At 34.0% G+C, this 12394-nt stretch overlaps 2 protein-coding genes across 2 annotated transcripts; one reads left to right on the top strand and one right to left on the bottom strand.

Annotated features, from left to right (window-relative positions):
* Positions 1 to 1135: 1135 nt before the first annotated feature.
* On the bottom strand, positions 1136 to 3358 carry LOC107814243 (zinc finger protein CONSTANS-LIKE 3-like). Its single transcript, XM_016639619.2, has 2 exons — positions 2581 to 3358; positions 1136 to 1724 (listed from the first exon to the last, which is right to left on the bottom strand). Exons 1-2 carry the CDS (start codon positions 3268 to 3270, stop codon positions 1404 to 1406), a joined length of 1011 nt encoding a protein of 336 aa, XP_016495105.2. The 5' UTR covers positions 3271 to 3358; the 3' UTR covers positions 1136 to 1403.
* Positions 3359 to 9039: 5681 nt separating this feature from the next.
* LOC142169553 (uncharacterized) lies at positions 9040 to 12000 on the top strand. The gene is made up of 6 exons (XM_075231426.1): positions 9040 to 9213; positions 9307 to 9392; positions 9873 to 10186; positions 10274 to 10374; positions 10537 to 10767; positions 11203 to 12000. The coding sequence occupies exons 1-6, from the start codon at positions 9040 to 9042 to the stop codon at positions 11998 to 12000; spliced, it is 1704 nt and encodes a 567-aa protein (XP_075087527.1).
* The last annotated feature ends 394 nt before the right edge of the window (positions 12001 to 12394 follow it).

Below are 12394 nucleotides of genomic sequence, written 5' to 3'. Positions count from 1 at the left end.
TTTAAAGGATACGCGAATTAACTTGATACAAAGAGATAAATTAGATGGCAATTGAAATAAATAATAATAAATTAACTGTAAATCACATGAATTGGATGATTTCAACTTAGGAAAGCAGGCCACCCTTGAATTGAATACTCTTTTGTTGACATAAAAATACCAAAAAGTAAGAACTTAGAGAATGTATTGCTTATAAGTGTATGTTACAATTTCCCTTATGAATTGTAAGCCCTTTTTATATATTAGGGGAGATCTACCTTTTAAGGTATTATTTTATTGTTTTAAAAAAGGCAAAAGTCCTTGATTTGTTGTCCGTTGGTTCTCTTTTTGAGTCGTTCCGTGATTTCTGCCATAATGATTGGTTAATGACGAGAATTATGGACCCTTGTCGGATGAGTTGGCAAAACTTTCTTCGAAACCACTAGAAACAGGATTGGTTACGCCTTCAGTTAACTCGAGGGCAAATCTTATGGTTTTGATGGCTAATTTTGATAATGCTTTGGGTTCGATCTCAATCACCATGTTTTGATTTTATCTGATTGTGTCGAACGTTAGATCGATTTTCGAGCTCGACCTTACCCGATCACAGATATTTCGACCCCGACCTAATTAGGGAGTCTTGGAAGCTCGATCGAATATCGAGCTCGATTTTACTGGCATATAATATAAAAATAATAGCCACCGCCAACAGTAAGTTTAACAATAAACCGAATCCAAGATGTCAAAAAGGTCGTGTTTTGTTTGAGGGAGAAGATTTAGAATTAAGAATATTGGTGATAGAGAGAGAAGGAATAGAGAGAAAGAACATAATTGTCGTATTTTCATGTCTCAATGGTAAGGTATAAAATAAATACCTGTTTTGCTATAAAATAGAAAAGGTAGCTATAAATAATAATATTTTGAAATTATTTTGATTTATAATAAATAGAGTGTAATAGTTTGTTGTAGGAGGTAAAATTTTCTATTTTGTATATATATTTTTTACTTCAATAATCACAAAATTTAAAGTACTAATTTTTATAACATTTGCAAATGATTTAGTTCAACAAAATAAATGAGTAATAGATTAGAGCTAACATGGTTAATCTACTAATCTATTACTGATTAATTAACAAAATCTTCCATAAGCAAATAATTAAAATATTAAAGCAAAATGCAAAGTTTTTTCATACCATAATTAGTAATTCCGTGGAGCTAATTTTCTTCCAAAAAAGAAAAGCTCATTACCTTACAAAACACAAAAAAGGCAGAAAGCGAAATTCTACCATTCAAACATAAAATCACAACAAAATTAATATGTACACATAATTATGATCCTCCTTAACCCAAAACAACATGAAAAAACACATTTTTTTTGTTTCATTTTCTTTTCACTAGATCAATTTACTACTACTACATAATTACTAAAACGATGGAACGACGCCGTATGAAGCGTCGGAGGAGGCAATGAGGGAGTCAACTTCGTTCTCCGTACGTTTGGCAAATCTGCCTTTGATTCTAGGTCGAGTTTCAGCATAGGCCTTTCTAGATGCGTATCGTATCGTCTTTTCGAACTTTCTGTTCTTCCTTTTCTCTCTGTACCTTAACACTCTTGCTTCTCTGTCTAAGTTTGAAAGTGGATTTGGTAGGCCATCAGTGGAGGAGTTTCTCACAAATGTGTTTGATACATCTGCCATTGTGTTATGGTCAGGCACAACTCCTACTTCCATAGATGATGAAGAGACCTGTTGAGATAGCCATGACATTTATGTGAGAAATAAGACGTTAGTTTAACTTTATGACAACAATTTTAATGAAAGGACCACGAATAAAATTTAACTATATACATTTTCTTAACTTTCTGTGAATTTTGCTTCTCTTATGATTATTGCTACTTCGGTTAGTTTAGTGATTGGTACCATCTAAGAGTACTATTAGCCCAATCAGTGACAAACAGAAAAGAGGAGTTAGACTGAGAAACAAGCAGGGGCGGAGGTAACATATAAACTACGGCAAAACCTAATAATTTTTGGCTTAAACCATATATATTTGTTAATAAATAAATTTACTAAATATATATAAATATTTAAATCCGAACCAATAACTTAAATAGTCAGTGAATATAGCGGTATTTCAAATACGTGCAATAAGGAATCTCAAAAAGGCTTGCCAGAATCGCGACTAACTAATTCGAGTGGAGTGCATTATATAATATAATAGTAGTTTGGTCGTTAAGATTTCACCTCTTCTTTTTCCTTTAATAAAGCCAAACATATTGATCGCACTTACTAAATAGGGTAACATAATTAAAGTCCCGCTACTAGCTTTTAGTCTTAATTAAGTACTTAGCTGTAGGAATGAATATTATACTAAACCAATTCGTCACTCCATTAATACTATCCGTCATTTCATTAGGACTCTAAAGTAATATGTTGTGTTTTACTTTCCTTTGAGTAATATTATATTATGTTTTAAAACAATTTTTCCAATTAATATTTGTCATAAATAGTTATGTTATGGTATTTTAAGTAATTTAATTGTGTAAAATATTAGAGTACAGTACTATATAGAATTAAGGTGAAAAGGAGAAGAGAGACATACACTTTGGCTAATGGATTGAGAACTGAAGTTGTACATGAAAGGTTTAGATCCAGAGAAGTCCATTTCATATGTCGGGTATCCATTAACAACTGGACCTTGCAAATGGATCTCATTTTTGTTCTGTACATGAGGCACAACACAATCATCCTTATACTCCTGAACATGAAGTTGAATATCAGTACACGGTTTCTGATCCGTTATCATATCCATTTCCACATACGGATCCACATCGCTAAACAAATATTCCGCTGATTTATACTCAATTCCTTGCGCATTATTATTCGGCGCTTGTAGTAGCCACGACTCCGCCTCCGCCTCTTCCTCCGTCTCGGGAGGCGGAGGATTAATTTCGTCCGCACCACGAGACTTGGTGGAGGCGGAATCATAGAATGGCACTATGGGGAAACGGTCGTGGCGCCGAGCTAGAGGGTTCGCCGAGTGAATGTCCTGGTCGCAAGTGACGCAGAGTGCGGCGGCGTCCGCCTTGCACGTGACGCTCGCCGGCGCGTGCTCGCACACCTCGCATACCCACACGCGCGCGTGCCTCGACGCGAGCTTGTTCGCCGCGTGGATTTTGGAGTCGCAGGATAAGCACAGGAACGCCATGTCCGCCTTGCAGAACACCGTCGCCGCCGTCGATTTGCACGAGTCGCACCGCTTCGCCGTCGCGCTCCAGCTCTCCGCCACCATTGTTGTTGGTTAGTTCTCAAAAAACTTTCTCTCTAAAAACTTTCTCTCACTAAAATTGCAATAATGGAGACTCGTTTTAGCTTTGTGACTGTTAGACAAAGTTATCTAAATAGAGACAGAGGAAATCTGAGATGTGACGAATGAGCGGATGACAACTGGACTGGTCTTAGCCAAATAAGTTGGAATTAATTAATGTTAGAAAAACACGAATTGTAGTTTATGAGAAGATAGGTTGTTGTTTTGGGAAAGGTGGGGTCTACGTAGAAAAGAGCCGTGTGCGATTTCAACTTTTAAGCAAAGGTGTTGGGGGTATCTAAGGACATGTTTGGCATTGTGTAATGTTAGGGGTGAGTGATTGTTAACATTACATCATACTACTAATTTATTACAATTAAATGACTTAATTAAAATGAAAATATTGTTATAAAACAATAAAAGAAAAAGAAGAGTATTACAGAAAAAAGTAGAGTGGGAGAATTTTTATTGATTTGGGATAAATTACAAGGGAATAGAACCTTTCTATTTATAGGAAAAAAGTGACTTTGCCACAAAGTAACAAACCCTAAAATCTCTCAAAAATATAGACATTCACCTTAAATATAATTCTATTTATAATACTCCCCCTTTAATATCTATTCAACAGATAATGTGTCTCGTTAAAACCTTAACTAAAATAAAATTCAGTGGGAAAAAATTCTAATAAAGAAAAAAGAGTACACATATCTAACAATACGCATTTTAGTTGCCTCGTCAAAGACCTTGCAAGAAAAATCTAGTGGGACAAAACCTTATAAAGAAAAAGAGTGCAACGTGTATTAACTCCCCCTGATAAGAGAATCAATTCACATCGTTGAGCCTTCTTCGCATTCCAATCTTGTGCACCATCTTCAAAAGATCGTTGGTAGAGATTTGATAAACAAATCAACCATATTAACTTGAATGAATATGTTGCGCCTTGAAATTATCATTCTTGATAGATATGTAATGTCTTCATATAGTATCGTGGAATGACCTTTTCAATATCTCCATAGAGATAATAATTCTCGCTATCACATTATCATACTTATAGTTATAACCAGATACATATGTGCACAAATTGCACTTAGTATGTAGTATTTTAGGACCAAAAATTGTATATACTTTAAGCGATTTAAATCCTTTAGAGATTGTTATATAAGTTAAGTCATATAAGCTATATAAATAAACTTTAGATGCATATCAAGTTTTCATGTCATGCTAGACAGAATTGCACACACCATTGACTTTATACTTTCAAGTGCTTGAACTGCAGGTCCAAAACTATGTCTTTCATTTGAAACTAATTTTACTTGAATCGTTTCTCCAGACTTAAGATCTTCATATATATTTAGTGTTATAATAAATTTAGTCGACGAACATTTTATATCGGTTCCAACCTCTTTTTTCTCATAAAGACATAACATAGAGATCTTTTCATTCATATTTTCAGGTACCTGAACCTCTCCTAAGACTTAATGAAGTGTTATGTCATTTGATCTTCTAGATAACTTGTCTCCTTATTATGATCATTTGTTCATCTTCTTTATCAAGAATTTTATTTGAAACCGATTTGTCTATACGCTTTAAGCGTACCATAGACTTTGTCCTTCCAGGACTTATTCTAATAGGAGCATTTGCAGTAAGAATATAGTTATTTTCTTTGGGTCAGTAAATGCGCCTGGCATATTTTACAATATATTGCATATGAATTATCTTTTTATAAACTTCAAGTTCATATTATCTTACTCGAGGATCTAGATGTAAAAATGATAATTCATTCCACGTAACTTTTCTCAATTGTTTATCTTATTTCCCCTTCATGTTAGAAAAACTAACTTGCTTTGGAAACCCACCTTTGTGCGTTATGGTATTAATTAAAATATACACCGCACATCAATAATAATAATAATAATAATAATAATAAGATAGAATTATTTGGTTCATAACCCTGAACCATTTGTGATGGGAGAATGTAATATACTTTCGTATATAATGTATATCAAACTGATATAGTTAACTTTGTTCTTAGAAGCAATAGTTTAGCTATTCAGTGGAGTCACTCAATAAATTATTTTGCTAAACCAACTGTGATGTAAACCAACTTATCAAGATGAACTTTCTTGAATAGAAAATCTGAAAATTATGGTCTAAATTAAATTATTGAGCAAGTTACCTCGCAAACACCATGTTGCCAGTTAATAGTAATCGCACATGTAATCATCTCATAAATGCATCTTATGTGATACACATGGTAGGTGAATGAGCATATATTCTCCTTTGATATTTTCAGCATGCATGGGATTCAATTTTAATTTTAGTTGGTCTATTAATTAATAAGAACAAGCAACAAAAGAAAATTCATGAAAAATCTTCTTCAACACTTACCCATGTGAATTCTCATTTATTTTTGCACATCATACTTAAATCAAAATTGCTCAATAGACCATGCTTGATAAAATTTAATGTATCAGTAAACTTCAGGTTTACATCATGACATGTGCAATTGTTAATTTAACTCCAAGTTTACTATGACATGAGTTTTTATATCAATAAATATCTAGTTTACTGTGTCATGTAATTTTACCATATTTTTTATTTGTGTAGTATAAATCAGGCAATAAAGCGGGTAGTTTTCATATACATATTACCTCGCTACAGTTATAGTAATATAAAGATATTGAATATTTCCTTTATTTATAATCTCAATATAACCAACCGCTTTCGCGAATACTTTAGAAACTCAATAAGTTTCTTTGAGACTTACTACGACTTAATACCTTATTGATAATCAATTTTATTTCTCCAAAATAGTATAATTGGCTCTTCTAAAGCTTTCGATTAATTTTGTACTGCCACATATTCATCAACATCCATATGTTGAATATCTCTTTCAAGGAGAAAGTTATACCATTATGGCCATGGTCAAAATATAGGCAAGATATATTGCTTCTATTACTTTTGCCCTGTAATAATCATGTTGCCATAATATTTTGGCATAATCACAATAGGTATATGACCAGTGACCATTCATGCCATAATAATGAAATTATTTTCTTATTTCATCTCAAACTTCTTTCTAGAGGTTAGTGTGGTATATTCACTACCACTAGCACATTCATATTCTTTCAAGAATGAATATTTGTTCATAAATCACATGTTGTCACATTCACATCATGAATGAACCATAATCATCTATATATATTTTATAAAATCTTATGTCAAATCGATGACAAATATTACTTTCACAGAGTGAAGGATTATTTCGAGAATCCTTATTGTTCTCACAATCATACATGAATTTGATCATGACAAGACATAAAATTTTTACCACTTCGGGTGATTATTATTTCTTACAAACTCTATTAGAGTTATAATCAAAATTTATTGTCTTTACTTGTATTCAAAATCAAATTATAGAATTTCAAGAACTTAAAAGATAAAAATAAGATAAAATATTTACCTTAAATCCAGAATTTATTCGTGAAGGAAGTTCATGGAACAATTGATAATCATTATGCTCAATATTATGTATAAGTTGAGCACTATAACATTAAAAGAAGAAAAAGAGTATTACAGAGAAAAGTAGAGAAAGAGAATGCTTATTGATTTTGGATGAATTACAAGGTACCCCATTATTTATAGGGGAAAAGTGACTTAGCCACAAAGTAACAAACCCTAAAATCTCTCTAAAATATAGACATTCACTTTAAATACAATTCTATTTATAATAAATATATATTTATTAAGTATGCTATAGAGAGGTTGTGAGTTTGAGTCACCCCAAGAGCAAGGTGGGGAGTTCTTGGAGGGAGGGAGCCGAGGGTCTATCGAAAACAGTTTCTCTACCCAAGGTAGGGGTAAAGTCTGCGTACACACTACCCTCTCTAGACACCATTAGTGGGATTATACTGGGTTGTTGTTGTTGTCATAAAAAAAATGTATACGAACACGTGTCATGTACGATTGTTATAAATATAAAAAACGTATAAATTTTTATCCAAAATCAATTAAAGCAAGATTATGTCAATTAACTATAACTCAGCGATAAAAATATTATATGAGAATGTGCCATGTAATTATTAGATCGATATAAACACCGACAAATTCTTACCCAAAATTAATGATTTCAATTCGCTAGACGTACAAATCAAATCAAACTCATTTGATCTTTTCCAAAAAATTTTCTAAATCACAATGATTATTACATGTACGTCAACGTGAAGTTTTCTACTATTTACTGAAATTAAACTTTTTTGTACTACCTTTTACATAGTTGAGCTAATCAATTTAATGTCTCCTTATATATGGTCCTACATTAGTCTTGGGCATGATATTACACAAGCCATTTTTCTTTTGAAACTAAAATTACGGAAAAGAATCAAAAGAAAAAGACTTTTATTTCTCCCACCTTATTTATAAGTGAATTGTTAATATTAATATCTCACTGAAATTTGTTCAACTCAATTCATTTTATGGATGTGTAAGAACATAGATAATTTCACTAATTCTCTATATAAATACAAAATCGTTGTGAACTTGCTCAAATCCAATGAAACAGCCCAATTTCTACGTATCGTATAATGTTAATTAGGTTAGTCAAACTTTAGGCAAGAAAATGGGGAAAGAGAAAGAAGAACAAATATAAACAAGAATAAAAATTTAAGAATTGGTCTTTGCAAAATGATAGTTATACCAACAAAAAAAAGAAGGGTGGGATTTTAAACTTTGAACAATAAAACTCCAGGGGTGTCCACGATCACCAAAATAAGGATAATTTTGAAAATTTTCATTCTCTTTGGTGATCTTAACACATTAATTAGTACCCAGGTATCGTATCCTCCTTGTGCGACATTCCTTGTGTCACTTGCTGTCGTATGTGCCTCTTTCAAACAGATTGAAAATATGAGTCTAAATAATTTCAAGGATCTCTTTGGTTTAACCAACGAGTTATGGTGGGGTGGTAAATACTTTTTTTATTTTTAAGCCAAAGTCTCAAATTCGAGCCATAAGTATGAAGTTATCTTTATTAGGGAGCAATTTACCCAACGTAAAACTTTCCTGTACAAATTTGGATTTAGTCGAACCCCATTAGAAATATTGAATATCAGCTCGGAAGTTCCTTCGCAGAAGTTCCTCTTGAAGGATTGTATATAGGTGTTCATAACACGCAACAAAAGACAATAACAATACTAGGCAAATCTTTTCGTATTCAAGGACAAATCAAAATCCCATTCAAAATAGGTAATGAGGATGCTGAATTTTATAGACTTTCCATGAAGACCAATTCTAATTTTATTGAGAATAATTGATGTAGTAATATTTATGTGTATATGTAGTTGAGTTAGTTAGCTATGTACTTGAGTTAGTTAAAGTGGTATTTTTGTAATTAGTAGTCATGTTTTAATCCCCTCTTAGACACGTGTGTGTATATACACTTCTCAGATATGAAAATAATACACAATTCATTTTCCCCAATTCTTCTAATCTCTAGAACCTTCTCTGAAGCTTGACCTGGTTCATCAATGGAGAAATGTCGATCATTTTGATCTCCATCTTCAACATGGTATCAGATCCCAGCTTATAATCTTCGATCCACATCCAGTTCGTATTCTATTTTCTTCTTCGTTATTTTCACCCGGTTTGAAATTACAGATCGGAAGTTCGTAGTTTGAATTTTTTTTCCTGAGAATCATTGATTCACACTCACAATCTTCAATTAATTCAAATTTCTGTCATTCTCTACTTCAATTCATGGCTGGAGACAAAGATACCCAGGATACTGCTACAATTTTGGATTCGACCAATCCGCTATACATGCACCAATCGGAAAGTGTTGGGACTGTTTTGGTACCGGTGGCATTTGACGGCACCGGCTACAGATCCTGGAGGAGAGGTGTTCTTAGAGCCCTCTATGTGAAAAACAAAGTCTGATTCATCACAGGAAAGTGTAAGAAACCTAATGCTGGAGAGGTGACCTATGATCAATGGGCACTATGCGATGATTTGGTGACATCGTAGATTCTAAACTCACTCTCGAAGGACTTGGTTGATGGTCTACAGTACGTGAGTGATGCAAAGGAGCTATGGCAAGAGCTTGAGGACAGGTATGATCAAACAAATAGAGCAAAACTTTATCAATTACAAAAGAAAATCAACGATCTAAATCAAGGAACCCTAAACATAACTGGATACTACACAAAAATGAAAAAGTTCTGGGAGAAGCTTAATACCTTGAATGCACACGCCCAATATGGATGTCAATGCACCTGTGGTGCCAAGGCAAATATGTACAAGGCAGAACAAGATCGAAGGCTAATTTAATTTTTAATGGGACTCAATGAAGTCTACACCGTTGTTAGGGGAAGTATTCTAATGATGAATCCCCTACCTAGTATTGCACAGGCTTTCTCCATCCTTATTCAGGAGGAGAAACAGAGAGAAATCAGACCACATAATCGCCTAGTCATGGAATCCACCTCTATGAATGTGAATGGCCCAGGAAACAACAAATTCAGAACCAATTATGCTCCACAAGGAAATACTACATGACATAACTCATATAGACCTGCATTTCCTCCTAATAGATCTAAGTTGTACTGTGACTACTGCAAAAAGCAGGGGCGTGCAAAGGAAAAATGTTATAGGTTACATGGGTTTCCACAGGACTTCAAGTTTACAAAGGGTAGGAACACAAGATCTGCTGTAAATGTCCATGGTCAGTATGAAGAGATGCAAGTCTGCAGCAATGAAAATGCTGATAGCAGGAACCATAATCAAAATCTTCAGAACCTGATAAAGGAACAATACAACCAGTTGCTGAACCTACTAGAGAACTTCAAAGTCAACAATGCAGAAAAAAATTCAAACATGATCACTAGTGAAGCTGTGAACTTTGCAGGTATTCTAGCTTGTTGTACTTATAAAGAGATAGCTGAAACAATTATATGTAAATGTTCAAATTCAATTGTTGACCTATGGATATTAGACAGTGGAGCTACAAACTACATGACATATAGAAAATCCTTTCTCACCAATATTATAACCCTACCTTATCCTTTCCTTGCCACCTTGCCTAATGGATACAAGGTGAAAGTGACATAAATTGGTGATGCTTTCCTTAGTCCTAAACTAACTTTGGTTAGAGTCCTGTATGTACCTAGTTTCAAATATAACCTTATTTTAATTCACTCATTAACAGTGCATCTTGATTGCATGGTTAATTTCAACAAGTACCTTTGTCTAATGCAGGCTTCTTTAATGAAGAGGCCTCTGAAAATTGGTAAGGCAAGAAGTGGATTGTACTTCCTTTGTTCAAAGTGTCACAACTATTCAAACTTGAGTCCATCTACTGCTTCAATTTCTAGTTTGTCTCATTCTTGTGTTTCCATTTCTGATAACAATGCTAGTAAGAAAAAGGATCAAACTCATCCATCTCATTTACTGCCAACTGTAAATGATCTATCTTGCCCATTGAACAATGTAAATTGTAACCATTCATGCAATAAAACTGATCCTTTTATTGTGAGCTCTTCTTCTATATATTATGCATTTTCTGGAAATAATGTCAATTACTTGTAGCACAATAGGCTAGGACATGTACCTTTTATAAAAATGAGGAAAATATCTACTATACCAGCCAATTTTGCTCCCAAACAGCCTTTTATTTGTTCAATATGCCCTATGGCTAGACAGACCAGGCTGCCATTCCCTGAAAGAACCACCTCATCCACCAAAATTCTTGAATTACTCCATGTAGACCTGTGGGGCCCCTACCATACATCAACACATGATAATTACAAATACTTTCTTACCATGGTTGATGATTTTAGTAGGTCAACTTGAACTCACCTCTTAAGCTGCAAAAGCAATACATTTCATGCCATTAAAAGTTTTCTGTCCATGATTGAAAATCAGTTTGACACCTCAGTTAAGACCATTAGATCTGACAATGGTCTAGAATTTGTTAACAATGAAACCATGATATATATCCAAGAAAAAGGCATAGTACATCAGAAAACTTGTCCATACACACCACAACAAAATGGTGTGGTGGAAAATAAATACAAATACCTATTTAAAACAGCAAGAGCCCCTCTTTACCAGTCCAAACTACCCATAAAGTACTGGGGCGAGTGCATTCTGACAGCTACCTACATAATAAATAGGCTCCCATCCACTGTTCTTAATAACAAAAGTCCTTTTGAACTTCTGTACAACAAAAAGCCCAAATATTCACAACTCAAGAGTTTTGGCTGCCTGTGCTACCCTTGTACACAGAAGACTCACAGAGACAAGTTTGAACTAAGAGCCACACCTCATGTGTTTGTAGGTTATCCCTTTGGTACAAAAGGTTACAAGGTCCTAGATTTAGCTACAAAGAAAATACATATATCTAGAGATGTAGTGTTCCATGAAAATATTTTTTCCTTTGCAGTTTCACCTGAACATTCCAATTTCCCTTCTGTATTGCATATGATGAATTCCAATCCATATTGCTTCCATCCTAATTCAGGGGAGTCAAATGATTGTAGTATGTATGATGAAGATGCATCAATTTCTGTCACTGATAAACCTGTAACTGATAATGTTGCACCTGTTCTTCCACCTAGTTCACCTTTTCCTCCATCTAGTTTAACAACACCTAATCAGATGTCAAGCTCACACATGTCTCCAGAAAATAATCCTGGTTCTCAGCCATCCACACAAGCATAGATCACTGACTCTCAAGTCATTGAGTCCAACAATCTTCAAATAAATCCCTCAAATCCAAGAAGATCAGGAAGAACTCATACTACTCCTGCACACCTCAAAGACTATGTGTATTTCTTGCCAACTCTTCAACATCAAAATACAGAATCTGAACATCACACCATTCCCACACCATTCAATGCATTCTGCAACAATAAACAACATGTCTCTTTTAATGTCTTGCATCTTGAGAGTCAACAATTACTTAGAAACATTTCACATGATTGTGAGTCATATTCTTATGAGGAGGCATCTATGAATCCTGCATGGCAAATGGCAATGACACAGGAATTTGAAGCTTTATATGTTAACCATACTTGGGATCTAGTTGAACTACATGCAGGAAAGAAAACTATAG

Source organism: Nicotiana tabacum, chromosome 15 (assembly GCF_000715075.1).
Source record: "Nicotiana tabacum cultivar K326 chromosome 15, ASM71507v2, whole genome shotgun sequence".
NCBI classification, from domain to species: Eukaryota; Viridiplantae; Streptophyta; class Magnoliopsida; order Solanales; family Solanaceae; genus Nicotiana; species Nicotiana tabacum.
The sequence above is the reverse complement of the archived record's forward strand: the minus strand, read 5'-3'. Positions and strand labels throughout refer to the sequence as shown.